We start from the raw sequence: 20,028 nt of genomic DNA on the forward strand, positions 1-20,028 counted from the left end.
GTGGTGAATGGGCTGTACCCTTTCCTAAGAATAGAATAAGGCAGAATTACAGCATGGAGAGGGAGAGCAGGCCATTCTAGCTCTTATACCAAGTGATGTGAGAGCCAGGTCACGATCCCAAACAGATGAAAGTGTATGAGAGGATCAGGGTCAGCTGAAACAGGGTAAGCAGATTATACACAGCCATAGTGTATTGTTCTTTTCAATCCCGCCAAGTCATCTGGCTGTCTATGATACTGTCAGCCCACCTTCTGGTATTATACATTCAAGACTACTATATCTCACATGTATAACATTCACTGTTTCTCCCCTATCCGATCAGTTAAGGCAAAAGAGGTCACAATTTCCATGGGACAAAGGGGAGTAGTCTTGGTTTTAGAGAACTAACCCAGAATTGAAACTTTCAGTGATAGCTTCAGGGTAGACTGATGGGGTCTGAGAGTCAGGAAAGAAGGGCTGAGGGCAGGCCAGAAAAGTTGTGCTGTCTTCCCTGGTCTTGAGAGATTCTGGCCTACCATGGTCATGGACACAAGCTGTAACATGGCCAAGCCATCTGCTTGGCACTTCCCCTTAGCTGGCAACAGTGGGGCATGTGGTAATGGCCACATAACCACAGGAGAAGAGAACTGACTTGATCATCAGGACTCTTGAAGAGATGCGGTAGTCACTGGTCCCTAGGGCTGGATGATATCAACAAACTCCTTCCTGAGTGGCAGGCGGCCCCGGTACCAGCTGCAGGTGCCATCAGCATGCTTCATGCAGACATAGTGCTGGGCCTGGTACCCATAGAGCTTCCGTTCCAGCAGCCAGTCTGTCCAGAGGCACTCGTTGGGGGCCGAGATGGTACAAGACACTGTATAGCAGGTGGTGATCTAGAGTCATGGCCACAAACATCAAAGTGAGTAGGGTGTCCTTTTTCCATTCCTGCCTTTCAGACTTCTGTGTGTGCTCACAGCCCATGTCCAGTGCCCTCATCTTGTGAAGTCCTTGCTAGTCCCCAGATTTCCCCCTGAATTCTCCTTACCCTGAGCTCTAGCAATATAGTATTGCCTCTACCGGCATCTCTAGAGTCAGACAGCCCTGAAGGTCCTCACCCTGCCACTGACCTTGAGCTAGTCACTTCCTTTACCTTAAAATGGATACCTAAATGCCTGATGGATTTGTTATAAAGAGTAAATTAAGTATTTAAAGTAAATTGCCTGTTACACAGCATGGCAGAGTAGACTCTCTGATAGCCGTACCTGTTCCTGTCATCTCAGCCTGCCTTATTTGATGGTCACCTTCCCAGCCAAAATGCATGTACTTTGAGATAAGGGATTGTGAACCATGTGGATTTCCCATCTGCAACCTCATACCATGCCTGATCCATGGGAGACCTCAGTTATGGTGTAGTCACTGACTAAATGTATGCATGAATGCAGGAAAACATAAAGGGTAAGGCTGTGACACTCAAGACCCTTACCCCATTCCCCAAAGAGCCTAGAAGTGGACACCCCCTTACTTGGCAGACACAGTTCAGATGGTAGTGATGATGCAGACTTTCCCTCTGCACCAAGGACAGATCCTCCCAGGGCTCGATGTAGTCGCACAAGTGAATGAAGACCTTTCCATCACTGAGGACCTGCCCTTCAAAGGGAGATGGAAGAGAATACAGCATCAGGAGTCTGCTCTGGAGCTCGCGGAGCCAGAGTCTTTGAAGAGCCCAGAGTTACAACCCCTCCAGTGACTGTTTGACGGCAGTGGCAATCCTGGGCTCAATGAAGGGACCAGGAAAAACCCCATACTCTTTATATTAAAGAGGTTAATAGACTGTGCTTGTATGAGGCAAAATCGAGGGACTGACAAAGGCCTTTTTTTTATTTAGCCTGGCACAGAAAGGAGAACATGGGTTTTGAAGTCAGACTCCAGGGGAGACCCCTGCTTCCCTCTTATTTACCAGCTGTGTGACCTTCAGGAAGTCATGGAACCTCTCAGCCAGGAGATGAGAATAATAAAGTCACTGTCAGGACTAAATGGGAGAATGTCTGTAGACTTCTTATCCAGCTGGGGGCCCACAGAAGATATTCAATAACTAACAGGTCCCATCCCTTTCCAGACCTGTCTCCTGCCCCATATCTGTCTTGGCGAGCCTTTCCCCTTCCTCCTGAGAAAGTTCCCCTTCTTTGCTTATCAAACTTCATCCCATCTGGCAGAGATGCTTCTTTGGTACCACCTCATCTACAGATGTATCCCTAACCATGCTGGCCCCTGCCTGAGTTAGCACTCAGTCACTTGATCACTCACTGAGCAACTGCTGAGACCTCCTACTAGGAACACTATATAAACTCTTTCCCCCAAAGGAGCTTAAAAATGAGCAGGGTAGACAGATGAGTAGGCAAAAGCTACACTACTGTGTGATCATGCCCAAGATGCAATCTAAGCATCTGTGTATCTTCCATCTGTGGAAGGTGTCTCAGAAATGATGGGTAGGTGTTCCCTTGCTGAACAAGTTAGGGGGAGGGCTGTGGACACGGAGGCTGTCCACAGAGGCAGAGGGATATGGCCCAGCAGCACACCTTCTGCGACAGCAAGTCGTGTACTTCAGGTCCAGAGGAAGTGAGGAACTGGAACGGTCACTGTCAAATGGCAGGAGACAAACTAGAGAGGCCAGCAGTGTTCCAGAAGCAAAGTGCTTTCAACACCTTGCAAGAGAGCCATCTTCTAAAGGCAGGGTGCCGCTGGTGACCTTTCAGTACACGTGTTTTGTCATTTAGTCCCCCCCCCCCCCCCACAAGGAGCCTTGACATCCTTGAGGGCACACGGCATGTCTCCTACTTCTAGTGCACCTAGTACTTCTAGTGTACTCCCTAGCGGCGAGTACAACACAGTGGTAAGTGTTTAGGAAGAGAGTGGAATCAGAGAACTTTATCAGGCCTGGTATGCTGCTCTGGGGAACTGGAGGGCTCAGTGGCGTGCCCTGCCTCTGCCTCTCCTATCTCATCCTGGGGCTGCCCAGGTCAGCACAGATCCATCGTAGAGCTTGGAAGCCCCTGTCATTGGGACCTTCAGTGCCTGTGTCTGGACTGTGAACTCTCTGAAGACTGGTTTCTTACTGAATGTCCATACCCTTGCCCAAAGCCTGGCAGCGACTGTTGCTGACTGGACGGATGGACAGTGAAATCCTCCACCTGACCTCCCCACCCGCTGTGCACTTTCTTTTGCTTGCTTTCACCCTGAATATTTTTCATCTTTTAGGGCCAGTTTGGATCCTACTTACACAATTATTAAAGTATCATTCACAAACACCTCCTTTTCCTAGACTCCAAAATGATCTATTGTTATATTCACCCATTTATGGAGTCATATTCTTGTGTGATACTTAAAGTGTCCCAGCCTAACTAATTCAGTACTGAAGAGTCCTGCCTGGGCCAGAGTCCATGGAGACAGAACTGCTGGACTCAAGGCTCCTGATAGGGCCTGTGTAAAGGGCAGAGCTGCACCCACCAGAAGTTTCAGAGGCAGATTTTGGCTCAAAGTGCCAAAGATCTTATCTCAATTAAAACCCTTCGAAAATAGAATAGGCTACTCTAGGCTGAGAGAGCTGAAGCATGGGCTGGCCTGATGGCACAGCAGGTTAAGCTGTGGCCTGAGATGTGAGCATCCCATATGAGCATCAGTTCACATCCTGGCTTTCCCTTCAGATCCAGCAGTCTGCTAGTGCACAGGAACAGGAAGATGACCCAAGTACTTGGGTCCCTGCATCCACATGGGAAACCCAGATGGAGTTCCAGGCTCCTGTCTTTGACCTGGCCCAGTTGCAGCCATTTTGGGAGTGAATCAGTAGATGGAAGCGTTCTCTCTCTCTCTCTCTCTCTCTCTGTCTCTCTCTACCTCTTTCTCTCTCTCTCCCTTTCAATTAAATTTTTTAAAAGTCTTTTAAATTTTTAAGTAATAAATAAATACATAAAATAGTGAAGCAATGGCCAAGATAATTCTAAGAGGACTATTGAATTCAAAGGGAGGTTACCTCCACTTGTTTCAACTTAAAAACTGTTTCTCACTAACACATCTTCTTATGCCTAAGCAGTTGCCACCTGGCTCACAGAAAGCCTTGACGTTTTTAGCACAGGCTTATCAAGGCCATTGCTGCTCTTCAGCTTACTCACCAGTCAAGAGATACTGCTTCTGGCTGTTGGCTTCTAACTTCACACCACAGAGAGAAGAGTCGAAAGGTGTATAGATGTACTGAACATCCTTGATTTTCTCAAACCCTTTAAACATCTAAAAGGCAGTTACAAAAAAAATTTTTTTTAAAAAGCAGTGTTGGGTCAGTGACTGTATTATGCATATGAACAGATAAAAACTCATTTTTTAGTATGAAAAATTAACAAAAGTCTAATTTGGAATCAAGTACACAGAGATGACCCTATTAGTTACTCCTCTCAATAACAACAGCAACAAAATCCAAACCTTGAGCTTACTCTGGTGAGAGGGAGGTGTTCTGGTGGGAGCTGAGGGCCCAAAGGGACACTAGGGGCCTGTTGGGCACTGTCGCTCCAATTCTGAGGCCTTCCCCCAACACCTCATCCACTTCAGCATCTAGACTGAAGGACCACCTTACAGCCCCACCCATCCCTGAACACAGACTCCACTCCCTCTGGGAACCCAAGGGAGTGAACAGCCTATGTAGTCCCCATGTACCTTTATCTGTTTGATTTCATACCGGATCATTTTCTGAGTGTCAGCTGGATCTGCACTGGCAGGAACTACCTTCTCACTAGAGATTTTTGCACGGATCACTGCAAAGGAAGATAAAAGGAAACTTTCACCAGCTGGTGGGGCAGTCGCCTGAGCGCTGAATCGTCTAGTGCCCTAGGGAATTTTGTGGGGGACTCTTGGCCTAGTCTGTTGTTGGGTTTTGGGCAGAGTGGTGTGTGTGAGAATGGGGAACTGGGAACTCCTCTGCAGCCATAAGAAGTTCCAACTCCTTCCTTATAGGCTTGTTAGGTCCTACAACCTCTATGCCTTTTTCTGAGCCTGATAGTTTGGAGGGCTCTAGTGCTCCATACCCCATAATGCAGAGGAATAGGGGCAGGAGGGGACCTCCTTAACAAAAAAAAAAAAAAAAAAAAAAGATTTCCTTATTTGAAAATCAATGTTACACAGAGAGAGGGAGAGACAGACAAATCTTCCATCTGCTGGTTTACTCTCCAGATGGCTTCAAGCCAGGCCGAAGCCAGTAGACAGGAGCTTCTTCCAGGTCTCCCACCTGGGTGGCAGGGGCCCAAGCACTTGGCCATCTTCCTCTGCTTTTTCCAGGCCATTTAGCATGGAGCTGGATAGGAAGTGGAGCAGGCCATAGGGGATGCAGTGTTACGGATGGCAAGTTCACCTGCTATACCACAATGCTGGGGGGGGGGGGCATGTGTGTGGGGGTGTCCTTTAAGTGCAGTTGCTGTGAGGTTCATCTGTTGGTGTTGCTCAAGGCCTCACAGCAGCCCAGGGTTAACATTAACAAATATTTATTGAATTCATAAATATCTGACCCTGCATGGTGGAAGTCCAGCCCTTACCATTTAGGCATTAATAAAAATCTGTTTATGAAGTTTTTTCTCTGTGCCTGGCCCTGAACTAGGTACTAGGCCCATAGATGTGCCAATGACAGGCTCCTCGTCCTACAGAATCCTTAGTGTAGTGGAGCACGCACTTGGAAAGAACAGCATAGTAGGAGTGCAGAGACAGCAGAGATGCTGCGGTAGTACCAAGGAACTGAGGAGTCTTCAAAGGGGGAAAGCTGAGTTAGATCCTGAATGGAGTTTGCCAAGACTTTAAGGATATCAGGCAGGGGCTTTTCAGGGAGAGAGAAGAGAAAGGGGTGTATTGGGGTTTGGTGGTAACTTGATATACAGGCCTGGGCACACACAGATGTCAAAATGCAAACCCTCTCCCCTCCTCCCCTTACCCCTCTCCCTCCCTCTCCCTTTAGTAGTTCAGAAAAATCACCAGTACCTCCAGTGACACTCCATAATTGCTTTGTGGCCCCACTGGGCCAGGCTCTGCTGTTGCCATGGCGCCAGGGGACCTTAGAGATCCATCAGCCTCGCAGGAGGCAGCCAGTCTGGGGGGCGGGGATCTGAGCTCCTCCCTTTTCCTCCGGGCCTCGCAGGAATCCCCCACAACCGCCCCCTGCTGCGGACCTCATACTCACCTAGCGCCGAGCGGCATACGTGCTGCTGGGGGTGCGCAGGGGCGCAGCTGCACGCCTCGCCCGGCCCTGGGGGCCGCAGCAAGGCCAGCAGCCGCAGCAACAGCGCCCAGCTCGGCGCGGTCAGGGGCCTCCCGGGCATGACACGGTAGAGCCTGACTGCGCCTGTGGGGTCTTTCAGACCAAACTGTCCCTCCAGGGCGCCTTCAGAATGCGTCGCACCCCTCGCCCCAGGCTTTATGAGGTGGCCCAAGGACCAGTCCCGCCCCCAGTGGGCTCCGCCTTCCTTTGGCTCCAGGCCACTCTCGGCTGCAGGACCCGAGGCCCTCCTGACCAGCAGATTCACAAGATGAGGGAAGCCAGAGAGGCCCCAGGCTTGTATTTCCCGGCCAGAGTCCTTGTCTGGAAGCTGGGGGAAGCCAGTGGGTAAGGGGATGGTATCAGGGGCAGGAAGATTGAACGAGCAGCCTGACAAATGTGTGGGCAGGAAGACCGAGGGACTGATTCAGGCAGAAGGGACGAGGGTGAGGAGAGGCACAGACGGGAACAGTGAGACAGAGTCAGGGAGAGGCAGGCAGAATTACAACAGGCAAGAGAGACAGTGACAGAGAAGGACGGACCCCTCGCTGAGCCGCACACTGGGAATGAGACAGGCTACCCCGGGCTCCTTTCAGCTGCAGGAAGTGTTTTCAATGCCCTATTTATGAGGCTCCAAAGCAACAGCAAACAGTAACGGAATAGGACAGAGAAGGTTGGGGTGTGTGTGTCTTGGCTCAGTTGGCTAGAGGGGTGGGGAAAGATGTCAGAGAAAGCAGCCAGTGCTTTAGAAACCCTTCCCAAAGCCAGAGCCTTAGTCTCTGCAGATAGCTGGGGCAGTGCCCTCCGTGAGAGCTCAGAACACGGGGTGTTCCATCGCTGAGCCTAAACCTTGGACCTCAGAGCCCTCTCCGGACCTTAAGTCTTAGCCCATGGCTCTACTCAAGACTCTCATGTTATAGAAGGCAGGGCAGTTTAGAAAACAAGCCAGAAACTTGGGGTCCTTGTGGCCAGAGCCTTGTCTGTTTGATGGAGCGTAGTTCTCCGAGGCTCCAAATAGAAAGGGACCCATGGGATCATGACTGTAAGAGTGTCTGCCGTTAGTGCTGGGTTCTGATTCTGCCTGTGATGAGGTGGCTTTGTAGACTTTGCCACTCCAGGACTCGATTTCTTCTCCATGGAGGAGAGTTTTCAAATGCCCTTTTAAAAGCTCTTTCTCCAGCCAGGAATGCTGAAACCCTCCAACCAGATACTCCCAGTGTCTGGTCACATCTGGGTTCCCATGGGAGTCGGACTTTCCATCAGAGTCAACATTATTTCCTTCAAAGGTGTTTTCTCACATTGGTAGTGCTGGTGATGTTTTTAAAAAAGGAAGCTGAGAGAGAGTTGAGTCCAGCCAAGAAAGAGGAGCTGAGAAAGAGGTTGGCTCTTCATACAGTGTCCAGGCCAAGGCAGTCTGAGGTACTCGTGTTTGAAGGGGTCTTAGAAAGCACGCTGTCTAACTTCTTTAACAGACTTGAAGGCTGAGGCTCCGTGAGGTAGAGTGACTTCTGGAAAGTTTAGTAGCAGAGAGGACCAGAGTGTGAGTCTCCTGACATCTCGTCTAGTGCTCCTTAAATCCTGCTGTTTTGCTTTTTCTGTCTGCTTTTTGTTACAGCTTGAAATCCTGACTTTGGAGGGTAATTCTTTTGATTTTATATTGATGCTCTGTTAATGTAAGGCTACCTCAAGGTAGAATTTACTCTTTTAGTGGTCTCTTTCTCACAATAAACTTATTACATTCTCATATCAACACTCTTTCAGACCCCAAACTGGGCAGAAATAGGCTTTAGCATACTATGTGTTTGGTGGTGAATTTGGGGTGTTGTTGAGCAATGAAGAATGTGAAAGGGATAGTCCAGGTCCGTGTAGGCAAGCTGGACCTTTGAAGGAGGTAAGTACTAAGACTTACATGGCAAAAGGGACATTGATATCCCAAAGATACATTTTTTTAAAATTTCAAGTTTACTGAGGTGCAGTTTACATGCAGTAAAATTTATCCTTTTAAAGATTTTTTTACATTCCTCTTGTCTAAGGGCCACTTCTGCTCAGGGTTTGTATAATGAACAGACAAGATTGAAGCAATGAGTCATAAAAATGTAGAAAGGACCAAGTAGGTGAACAGGGTGCCTGTAGTCCTGCCACCAACATGCTATATGGCCCTGAAAAAAGTCACGGTCATTCAACAGGTCTCAGTTTTTTAATTCATAAAGCGAATGGATTGTATTAATTCTTTAAAGGACCTTCCCAAAGGTTTCCCAAGAAAAGTATTTGTAAAGATTCCACAGAGAGAGAGGCCATTCTGACCAGTTCATTCCTTTCTCCTCTGCTTTCAGCTAACACTGCCTACGTTCCCTGTGGTGGTGAAGATTGGCCATGCTCACTCGGGCATGGGCAAGGTAAGGCAGAAGGGCCCGCTGTTTTTGGTGTGTGAATTTTCAGATAGCTCATTTGTGGATTGCTCTTTGGCCTGTGTTACCAATGAACTCCTTCCCAGGAGATGATGATCTGGGCCCTCCAGAGTCATGACTATTACCCAACCAGACCTCTTTCAACAAGCAGATACAAGCCACCTGCTCGATCCCTTGGATCCCTTACAGCAGGTGTAGTCCCTGGCCCTGGGAAGGAAAGCTGGAGAGAAGGGGCCTCCGGGGGAGACGTGGCACCCAAGTTTGTGTCCAGATTGGAAACATCTTGAGGCTCAGGGCTCTTGTGACTTCTGAGCGTGTATACGTGTGTGTTTCCCTTTCTTCCTCTCTGCCCTGCTCCAACATTAGGTCAAAGTGGAAAACCACTATGACTTCCAGGACATTGCTAGCGTGGTGGCCCTCACCCAGACCTATGCTACAGCAGAGCCTTTCATTGATGCCAAGTATGACATCCGGGTCCAGAAGATTGGCAGCAACTACAAGGCTTACATGTGAGTGGGGATGAGGTCCCAGCAGATGTTCTGTACTCTCCTCTCAGCCCCACTGCAGCCTCTGAGGCTCCATGCAACAACTGACTTTTGGTTTAACTTCATCTGGACCACAAGGCAGATTATCAAGAGAGAGGGTACCATTTAAATTCCCACAATAGCCAGGTTTGGGGCTGGCCAAAGCCAGGAGCCTGGATCTCAGTCTCGGTCTCCCACTCGAGTGTCAGGGGTCCAACTACTTGAGCCATCTCTTGCTGCCTTCCAGGATGTACATTAGCAGGAAGCTGGGATGAGAAGCAGAGCCGGAACTTGAACCCAGGCACTCCAGTGTGGTGTGTAGGCATCCCCAGCATGCCAGATGCCTGTCCCAAGTCAGGGTTCCTTTAAAGTTAGAGGTGAGGGTCTATCAACTAAGATGAGAAATAAATAAAATTATATTATTTTCACTAGCCTCTAAGTGAAATAAAGCTTTTTCTTTAATTATGGACACACCAGTAGTAGCAGTATATAAGATTTTTGTCGCTAAAGATACTCAGATATTGTTCTATGACACTGCTGTTGTGACATGTATCATAAAATACCAGTCCCTCTCATTGCTATTTAAAAATCATGCTGGGGTAAGCACTTGGCCCAGTGGTTGAGACTCTGCTTAGAATGCCTGTACCCCCTATTTGAGCACCTGGCCCAAGTCCTGGCTCCATTCCTGGTTGTAACTTCCTGCTAGTGGACACCCTGGGAAGCAGTAGGTGAGGCCTCAAGTAGTTCTGTACCTGCTACCTACATAGGAGACATAGATTGAGTTCCCACCTCCCAGCTTCAGCCCATCCCAGGCCTGGCCTATATTGGCATTTGGGGAATAAACCAGTAAATGGGAGATTTCACTCTGTCTCTGTGCCTGTCAAATAAATAAAAATTAAGAAATTAAAAGTTTAAAAATAAAAATCATGTTAGTTAATAGCCCTGCCACTACCTTGTATATTTAAAAAATAACACATATATTTCTAATTTTAAGTTTGTTTAGTATTTTAACTTTATTTGTTTATTAACTCTAACTGGGTACCTTTGTAAACCTGTGTACTTTTTACATTACTTACATTTTGTGCACTGGAAGGAATCCACAGGCTTCACCAGGCCGCCAAAGCATGGGAGAAGTAAACTTCTGAAGTGAATGTCCAGCCCTGAGCACACTACAGAGCGTGACAAGCTAGCTAAGTGGCCACAAGAGTCGATGATTTTTCCACATAGCCGTATCCATTTGCCAGAATGAAAGTCAAAAGTTTCCCATGACAGCATTTAGAAAAAGAAATGATTTCAAGACTTCCTGAGCTTTTATGGTATAATTCCAGTTTTGGGAATGTGAGCTTCCCACTTTTTTAAAGTCTGAAGGGGCACTGTCTTTACAGAGAAGGAACTTCAGTCACATGAGTTCGATTTTTGCCACTCAGCGCTGGAGCAGACTTGAGTTTTGAGCAGCCTTCTCTTTCCTTTACCTACTTGTTCCATTTTTCTGTGTCCCTCGGTTCAGTATTTGTGCTTGCCAACCTTGGAGTTAGGTAGGCTCCCCTTCTCTGCACTCCACCTCCAGGCCAGCCCTTTTCACACGTGTGTGTGTTGTTCGCTCTCTCCCACTCTGAGCTGCTGTGGGGAAGAATCTCACAGTCGCCTCCGCGTGTCCTCTGCTTGCACAGCAGCAGGCACCTAGCGGGCCCCTGGTAAGCATTCAGGGACAAGCCCTTGTAGGGAGCTGAACCATGGGGTGACTCCTCTCATCTGTCAGCTAGATTCTTCTTTTAAAAAAAAAAAAGATTTTATTTATTTATTTGAGAGGTAAAGTTACAGACAATGAGAGAAGGGGACAGAAAGATCTTCCATCCACTGGTTCACTCCCCAAATGGCTGCATTGACTATAGCTGAGCTGATCTGAAGCCAGGAGCCAGGAGTTTCTTCTGGGTCTCCCATACGGATACAGGAGCCTCAGCACTTGGGCCCTTTTTCTCTGCTTGTCAAGGCCATAGCAGAGAGCTGGATCAGAAGTGGAGCAGCCGGGACTAGAACCGGCACCCATGTATATTAGTAGGATTAACCTACTGTGCCACAGCGCCAGCCCCTAGATTCCTACTTTTAGAAAAAGCTTATTATTTCATATTTATAGTCTTTCTTTTTCCAGAAAGAATCTTACAGCTGTAAAAATAAATACAATGCAAGACAGAATCAGTTAAAAGGCTATTAACAAAAACTAGCTAAACAAAGCAGAAAAACACATACTTTTCAGGCACCTAGAAAGCAAGTAGCTAATTTCCTTTTTTAATCTTAAAATTCCAAAAATACAAAATGTTTATTCAAGACAGCAGTGAAGCAAGAGTATCTAAGAGTATCTTTTTTTTTTTTTTTTTAAGATTTATTTATTTGAAAGGCAGAGTTAGAGAGAGAGAGAGAAGCGGAGACAGAGAGAAATCTTTCATCTGCTGATTTATTCCCCACATGGCCACATCAGTGAGAGCTGATCTAATCTGAAGCTAGGAGCCAGGAGCCTCTTCCAGGTCTCCCAAGTGGATGCAGGGACCCAAGCACTTAGGCCATCCTCTGCTGCCCTCCCAGACACATCAGCAGGGAGTTGGATTGGAAGTGGAGCAGCCAGGATTCAAACTGGTGCCCATAATGGATGCTGTTGGCAGCTTTAACCACTGTTGCCACGATGCTGACCCCAGCAAGATTGTCTTGATTCTTAAACTGAAACACCAAATTTTTAAGGATTAGGGTTTCCAAAAACGATATATAACAAAGCACAGGGAAAGAGAATTCCTGAGTACTGATGAAGGCTGAGCAACCAGAAGCTTTAAATAACATTTAGCGACTTTTTTATTTGCAAGGGGCCAACAGTTCCTTGGAGGACTGTTGGGGCCCACTCAGCTTCTCTCTGCCACAGCTCTTCCTCAGACTTTGTAGCAGTATCCCCGCCCACAGAAGGAACTGACTTATCTTCCCCAAGATAAGGCAGGGGAGTCTCCCCCAGATCTCTCTCTCTGGAGATTTACAAGCAGCTGCATTTGGTGGAACGAACGTTCTGTTCCTGCCTCCCCTCTCAGTAGGCAGTAGCTTCCTCTGCAGAGGTCAGATGAGAGATGGTGGAACTCTCACTGATTGGTTGCTCAGTGTCCTCTATGCCTCGACATGCCCCAGGGTGCCTATATGGATCTCTGTCCTGCATCCCATAGTTACAGGAGAGTGTGAAGTCTTAGGGAACTTTCTAGACTTTAAAGTGCCGCACAAATGTTGGAGATGTTATCACCATCACTCAAAGTTTCTGACAGCCTGTGAGGTAACATGGCTTTGTGTGCAGGGCGTGGAAGTGAGTAACAGTGTGTCCCTGCCTTGACGATCTGGTCCTGGGGACACATTTGTAAACCACCAGTGTGAAGAAGACAGACTTGTTTTTATTATGAGTCTGTCTTTGTGTTTCTACTCAGGGTTTGCAAGCCATTCAGCTGTTTGTTTCTGTGTTAGGTAGCAGGGTGCAGGGGAAAGCACATCACATTGACAAAACAAAGATTCCTGAATTTTTATCTAGGTACGCAGTCTTGAACAAGGTATCTAACCTTACTGAGTGTTAATCTCCATGTGTATAACCAAGAATTCCAGTCGGTTCATAGCAGGGAGTTTGAAAGAAGGGTCCACGAGGGGTTTGGTGAGAAAGCAGTCAGTGCCATTCGGGTGTGCAGAGTGTTACTGCCCCATCAGTTGACGCACTGGGCTGCCTCAGGCTCTGAAGAACGAGCTGTCTGTGTAGATTTCTCGTCTGAAGTCGGGCTTTGGGGAGGATATGCCTGGGAACCTGCACATGCGCTCTCCAAGCTCTGTGAGTTGTAAGGACAGCACGTGAAGCTCTGTCCCTGAGGGAGCAGGGCTGTTCAGTTCCCAAGGCCACCCCCTTCTAGTCACTGCATCTGTATGAACACGAGTCATTTTAAGGACAGGTATTTTTGGTGTTCTGCAGTTTATTTAAACCTGTATCAGTTGGTCCCCCACCAACCCTAGGTTTACAGTTAATTGAGGCACAGAGAGTGATTTACGTACCCAACTTGTCAAGAGCAAATCCAGAATTAGAAGCCAGGTCATCTGCCTCCTAGTTAGTCCAAGACTACTTGACTAACACATGTCCACCAACGGGAAGGTGCAGAGGACACAGCAGAGAAGAAGTTGCTGGCCAGATGCCATTGGCTGCATCTGATGGATCAGGTCACATAAGCCCAGAGGTTGGAAGACTTGCTCAGAGTCACGTTGCTTGGGCTGAGCCAGGATGGAAGACATTGACAGATACTCACAGGAGCCCTGCAGGAGTCCCTAGGAGTGACAGGATCCAGGTTGTATGAAGCAAGTCCACCCAGCTGCTGGGTGGGTAGGCTTCGGAGAATATGAGACACAATATACTCTCAAGTGGTTACGGACTTGTGGAGAGTCCTTAGCTTAAAGCTTAAATAACTAAACTAAACAGTAAAAGTGGGGTTTTTAGTGAGTACCAGCAAAGTCCCAGAGGGGTTCTAAACAGAGCAAGAACTCTGCTGTTTGAAAAGATCAGGGCAGGTGCCATGGAGTCAGAGACTTCTGGGCTGGACACTTAAGAGAGCAGAGCATTGCCTGTTGGGGGTGGGAAGGGAGGTCAGCAGAGGCAGCACTAGGCTCATCAGACAGACCCGCTGAGCATTTGTAGGAACAGTAGGCACAGAAAGCAGCACCGTGTGAAAAATCCTGGGAACTTTGATGCCCTCCTCTTGCTCGTGTGGCTCACGGCTGTCGTACCCTGGTGGGACTTGTTGCAGGAGGACGTCAATCTCAGGGAACTGGAAGACGAACACTGGCTCTGCAATGCTGGAGCAGATCGCCATGGCAGACAGGTGAGTGACAGGAGTCCAGTTCCCAGCCAGTGACAAGGTGGCTTCCACAGTGAGGAGCCGTAAGAAACAGGCCCTGACCAAAGGGAGCCCGTGAGCAGACAGGACAGAGAAGAATCAGTTAAGAAGGTAAAGCAGGACTGGGCCCAGTGCTAAAGTATGGAAATACTCAACACACTGTAGAAGTTCCAAGAAAGGAGTAGTTATTGTGGACTGGGAAAGCCAGGGAAGGCCTCCAAGAGGAGGTGAGACCTGCTCTGGGCCTGGAAAGATGGGTAAGAACTGAAGAGCAGAGGAGTGCACTTGTTGGTGGTTGAAGGAGAGAGGGATGTGGTGGAGGATGGGAGAGGTGGAGGCAATGAAGAGAGCTAAGGCCCCAGCTTCAGGACACCCTCCCATCCCCTCCAGGTACAAGCTGTGGGTGGATACCTGCTCCGAGATGTTTGGTGGCCTGGACATCTGTGCTGTCAAAGCTGTGCATGGCAAAGATGGGAAAGACTACATATTTGAGGTAAGCCTGACCGTAGGACTATCTCAGTGAGAGACAACTCCCAAGGCTGGAGGCCAGGCTCTTGGCTTAAAAGCTGTGTGTACAGCCCAGATTGCATTTGGTTCAGGGTATCTGAGCCTTAGCAAGGTTCTAGAGAGCAGACATTGTATCTGTACACCACAGTGCCTCCACCAGGGTGGGGTGGTTGTTTCCAGTCTGCTAAGCTCACCCACGGTGTGAGGTCCTGGGGCCCTAGACCAGTGCCATTCCTCTGGAAAGACTGTAGTGATTTTACCCTTCTCTTAGAAAGCTGTCCTTGGTAGTTATTTGATCCAGCCTCTTCACTTTACAGGTGAGAAAACTGAGACCTAATGTCATGCATGAGCTTGTACCCAGGTTGGATCAGCATCTCATTCAGGCCCCTGAGTAAAGAAGAGTTCCTGGCATCTTTCTGAGCCTTTGAAACACTTTACCCAGCCTGGTCTTCCAATGTAACTTGCTGACTCCTTCTTCCTGTATAAAGGCAAAGCTAGTAGCAGCATGAGTCCTTCACGTCCCAGACTTCCTGGGACCAGGAAAGGCTCCTTGCCAGGAATTTTCAGAGTATTGGTGTGGGAAGTGCAGCGTGGGTTTCAGATTCAGAATCTACCCCAAGGCCTGCGTGGCAGATGACCCTGTGGATGGTCACACCTCCCCTTTCTGATGGGCCTGTTTTCTCATCCGTAAGTGGGAGAGTGGCACTGCAGTGATCCTGTTAAGGCAGGCAGTTCCTCAACAAGGAAAGATTGATCTGGGATCAGGATGGGTGGCAAACAGAGAAGGCTTTGCAGGTCAGGAAAAAGGGTGAGCATCTGGTCACTTAGTGCGGAGAGCGTGTCTGGAGACAGCGTGTGGGAGAGGAGTCACAGAGGTGAAAACTGCCTGCTCCTAACCGCGGGCTTAGGAAATGCCCCTCGCATCTCCCTGTTTCCTGCCTGGGGACTGAGTCCTGGAGTGCCCCCTCTCTTGCTCTCACTCTCTCCCTCTCAGCTACCTACACTTGGCCTTCTCTCAGTCTCACTGAGCCCTGGCCTGGGTGAAGTTTGGAGGGAGGGCCCCTGCAAAGGAGGGGAAGAAGGGCCTATTTCTGCAAAGGAGCATGCTTCTAGCAGAAGACAGGGACACCGGCTCCATCTCCTGCCCCTCCCTGCTGGCTTATAGCCCACGCATCCTGAAAGACTGTACAAGGTTCATGTTTCTAGACTGTTTCCTCACCTGGGCCACATCTTCCACCAGGTCATGGATTGTAGTATGCCTCTGATTGGAGAGCACCAGGTGGAGGACAGACAACTCATCACTGAATTAGTCATCAGTAAGATGAACCAGCTGCTGTCCAGGACTCCTGTGCTGTCTCCTCAGAGACCCTTAACCACCCAGCAGCCACAGGTAAGCAACTGGGCAGAGACACAGGAGAACCAAGAGCCATTCCGAAGCCCTCTGCTCTAGATGTTGGTGGCTCTGAGATGGCATAGAGTTCAGATACCCACAGGCCTGGAGCGATCTAGAGTCTTCTGCTTCTCTCCCTTTCCTCCCTTCCCCTCTGACAGCCTCATTACCTTCTATCATCCCTTGTAAGGGGTCTTCTTGTTAGCCACCTGTGGTGTCAGTTATAGAAATATCTACAGATAAAATATTGGCTCTCTTCCCTCTGAACTTAAAGTATCCAGGGACCAGAACCAGTTTCTCCTGGAACTTGGGTTGCTCCCATTTTTTTTTTTTTAAACTAGTATATCTAAGAAAAGGCAGGATCAGATCTCTTATAAGTCATTCACCCTGATTGGTTTGCTGCATTTGTAAAGAAGAAGAAGAAGAAGAAGAAGAAGAAGAAGAATCATGGGATAAGCATTTGGCCTATCAGTAAAGACACCGTTAGGATGCCTGCAAACCATCAAACCCAGGAGGCTGGGTTTGACCCCTACCTCTGGCTCCTGGCTAACTTCCTGGAAATGCAGACCCTGGGAGGCAGTGCTGATGACTCGAGTGATGGGGTTCCTGCCTCCCATGTGGGAGACCTAGATTGTGTTCTTGGCTCCTGGCTTTAGGCTCAGGCCGGCCCCAGTTGTTATAGGCATTTGGTGCATGAACTAGTGGGTCAAGTTCTTCATTCTGGGAGAGTGGGAGAAAATGACAAGGCAAAACTCAAACTAGAAATCTCTCGGGGAAGAGGTATCCTCTGCGGTCAACTGTGGTGGATGACTGGATGGCCAGTCACGTTTGTGGTGACAGCTGTAGGTCTAGTAGAAAACCCACAGTGAAGTTTCTATGGAACATCAGGCCCTGTGGCTCTAGAATGGGCTAAAGAAGGCCAGGACCCTGGGTCTGAGGGTCTCTGGTCCATAGGGAGATTTCAGCAATGTTCCCCAACTCTTCTCCTCACTGACCTTTTGTTTAATGAAATGATAAAAACTTAGACCAAAGAATCAAATAATTGAGTCCTAATCTGCCTCTTCTAAGCAGCTGTCTAACTTTGGGAGGAAGTTACTGTCCTTTCTGTAAATGAGAATTCTTTCAGAACTCTTCCCTTCAAAAATCTGACCTCAGACAATTAGAGGGGAGAACAGAACAGTGATCTAGAGTGAGAGTTTGAAGTGAGAACCATCTAAGTTTGAATCTTAGGTGTTCCTCTTACCGGCTTTGGAACCTTTGGGACAAAGGCCTTATCTGTGGCACGGGGATAATCATGGTGCCTATCTCATAGAGTTTCCATGAGAACTGAAGGAAAGAAAGGCCATATAATACAGCATAGAACATAATATGCTCTCAGTAAAGGTTAACTGTGGTTATTATGAAAATGAGCAGCTTCTGGGCTTGGATCCCTGCCGCCTTAGGCTTGGAAACCTTCCCTCTCTTTTCTGAGGATCAATACTTCTCTGGAATCATTCCGCAATCAGAAGCAAAGTAGGGGCAGGCTTTGTGCACAGCGGGCTAAGCTGCCTTTTGGAACACCATCCCCCACTGGAGGACGAGTCCAAGTCCTGTCCGAGCCAGCTTCCTGATAACGAGGCAGTAGATGATGGATCAAGTCTCGAAGGAGACCTGGGTAGAGTTCTGGGCTCCTGGCTTTGGCCTGACCCAGCTCAACCTCTCTCTCTTTCTCTGTCACTCTGCTTTTCAAGTGAAGAAGATAAATAAGTAAACATTTTTTTAAAAAAAGAAATTTTAAAGAAAAGAGTTGGATTCTAGAAATTCTTCAGGAAAAAAGAATAAAAGGCTGACCTCCTTACAGTGGGCATGGACAAGAAAAAATATAACATAAAGCAGTCATTATTTGGGACAGAAGCAGATTACCCTATAAAGGTGTTGATATTCATAATGATGAGCCTGACTAATCAAGAAAAGGTTACATTTAGTTAATAGTCCATACTCTGTTTAAGAAAACTTAGAAACATATGTGAAATAAATATTTCCCCAAAAATTAACTAAAATAAGGCCATGTGGCAATTGGTCAGTTCCCTTTCAGGATCTGTTTCACCACCTATAATTTGAGACAATACCTAAATACCCTTTGTGCTCTAAAAATTTCATTGAGTTAAGTGGAAACTTTTGCAGAAATAGATGTTGCTCCTAACTTTTTTGTTTGCTTGTTTTTGATATCCAAGCCACAATAGTGGGTTTTGTGGTGGGCTGTTACCATATACTCCTGTTACCATTTATGAGTTTTCCATACCTTTTCCAGCTGGCTCACTTTGTGCCCAGCCTCTGACCAAGCATGAAAACCTGCACTCCTGCAAAATTGACATTTTGAGGTTTGATTACCCTGTACAGCCCTTGGCTCTGCTGTTGAGGAACAGTGTTTTTTTTTTTTTTTTTCCTTCTTTCTTTTTGTTGCATTCTTTATCTAGTAGAAGGTTAAGCTTATGATTATAAAATAAACTGAAAATATGTTACTGTAAAAATCAAAAGAAAAAATAATAAAGGAAGGAGGAGGGAAGGTAGGAGCATTGGCAGGAGGAAGGGAAGTGTGGGAAGTATCACTATGCTCCTGAATCTGTATAAATGAAATTTGTTCACCTTATATAAAAAAAATAAAAAGACAAAAAATCTGCACTCGTGAAATGTTACCAGAGAATCACAGGAGCGTAATTAAGAGATGGTACTCAATTGCTTGTTGGAAATAAAGACCCATTATTTAAATACTGTACTTAACTGGAGGTGATAAAACAAATTTCATGGTTGAAAAATTATTAATTCTGTTGTTACACTTTATGCTTTTGTAAAAGTGATGGAATCAAGACATACATTTAGGTCCTAATTCTGTCTTATCTGTACCACTCCCTAGTAAGTAGTGAGACAATCTGCTAATCAGGTTGCTGCTTTTCTCTGCTCCACAGGAAGAGTGACAAGTAGTTCCCTTCTTCCCTATAATTCTGAGAAAGACAGAATTTCTGGTAGCCTCTTTCAGAGTTGGTGATAGGGCAAAAGAGCGAGCCACTTCCCAGAGAAGATGGGCTGCTCTGGGATTCTGTGAAGGGTCTTTACATACTTTTATAAATGTGTACAACATGCTTCTGGCCTTCTGCAAAGGAGATCATTCTGAACCAGTGACAACTGTGCTGAAAGTTAGGAGACCTGGGTTTAGCCCTGTCTTTCTCACAGACTTAACAGGTGACATTGGGTAGCTTCCTTGCCATTTCTGTGCCTTCACATCTTTGTGTATAAAATTAAGGATTGAACAACAACAAAACTACTAAGACTTCTTCTGCAATAAAATCTGGATTATATAAGAAATGGTATCTGGAACATAAAAGATCAGTAGCAAATAGTTGATTCACAAAAGAAATAATTTTTCCAACCCCACCTTAACTCTTTTTCTAGGTACACAACACTTATTTTATAAACATTGCATATTGCAGCTTAAACATTAAGAGAAATCTATAATGTGTTGGGGTCAAGGCAGGGAACATAGTAGGAATAAGCTTCTCTAAACATAATAGTTCTTATAGAAATCCCTTGTAGTGATGTCAGCAGAACTCAAGAGTAAGCTTTTTTCTGCTAAACCTCACGTTCAAAACTACTGCAGGATATTGTGGGAAGCACAGCACACCAGGAGTCAGGACACGGGGGACAAGTCTGCACTTCACCCTAACACTGTGTGACCCTGGGAGTTTACTTCCCATGTGTAGACTCCCATGCCCTCACCAGTAAAATGGAATTGAATTAGATGACATCTGGACCCCTTTCAATTCTGGAATGAGACAAACTTAAGACTTCCCTCCCAATATAACTGAAGTTTCAGGGAGTTCCCCACACCACCCTCAGGTTCAAGTTCAATAGTCCTTGGGAAGAACTCATAGAATTCCTTGAAAGATGTGGTGTGTTATTGGGAAAAGTACAGGTCAAAAATAAGCCACAGGAAAATGCACAGGACACAACCCAGAAGGGATCCAAATACAAAGCTTTCATTGCCCTTAGAACAGGTTACTTCTCTGGTGTC

The 20,028-nt window shown here is 47.1% G+C and overlaps 2 protein-coding genes across 2 annotated transcripts in view; one reads left to right on the forward strand and one right to left on the reverse strand.

Annotated features, from left to right (window-relative positions):
* SYN2 (synapsin II) overlaps positions 1–20,028 on the forward strand; it is a 184,598-nt gene that overhangs the window by 147,168 nt on the left and 17,402 nt on the right. Inside the window, exons 6-10 of the mRNA XM_062200461.1 lie at positions 8,596–8,658; positions 9,037–9,179; positions 13,994–14,068; positions 14,474–14,576; positions 15,831–15,980. Coding sequence (XP_062056445.1) covers positions 8,596–8,658; positions 9,037–9,179; positions 13,994–14,068; positions 14,474–14,576; positions 15,831–15,980 — 534 coding nt within the window. The remainder of the gene's footprint in view (positions 1–8,595; positions 8,659–9,036; positions 9,180–13,993; positions 14,069–14,473; positions 14,577–15,830; positions 15,981–20,028) is intronic.
* TIMP4 (TIMP metallopeptidase inhibitor 4) lies at positions 289–6,326 on the reverse strand. The gene is made up of 5 exons (XM_062200079.1): positions 6,188–6,326; positions 4,681–4,778; positions 4,146–4,260; positions 1,502–1,626; positions 289–872 (listed from the first exon to the last, which is right to left on the reverse strand). The coding sequence occupies exons 1-5, from the start codon at positions 6,324–6,326 to the stop codon at positions 675–677; spliced, it is 675 nt and encodes a 224-aa protein (XP_062056063.1). The 3' UTR covers positions 289–674.

The sequence above is a fragment of the Lepus europaeus genome, chromosome 9, assembly GCF_033115175.1.
Source record: "Lepus europaeus isolate LE1 chromosome 9, mLepTim1.pri, whole genome shotgun sequence".
NCBI classification, from domain to species: Eukaryota; Metazoa; Chordata; class Mammalia; order Lagomorpha; family Leporidae; genus Lepus; species Lepus europaeus.

Bases quoted from the DNA above. Each gene is read 5' to 3' on its own strand.
- TIMP4 (XM_062200079.1), bottom strand. From the start codon at position 6,326: ATGCCCGGGAGGCCCCTGACCGCGCCGAGCTGGGCGCTGTTGCTGCGG. The intron at 4,779-6,187 runs GTGAGTATGAGG...CTTCCTTTGCAG, and splicing joins CGTATGCCGCTCGGCGCTAG to TGATCCGTGCAAAAATCTCT. The intron at 873-1,501 runs GTAAGGGGGTGT...CCATGACTCTAG, and splicing joins ATCTGAACTGTGTCTGCCAA to ATCACCACCTGCTATACAGT.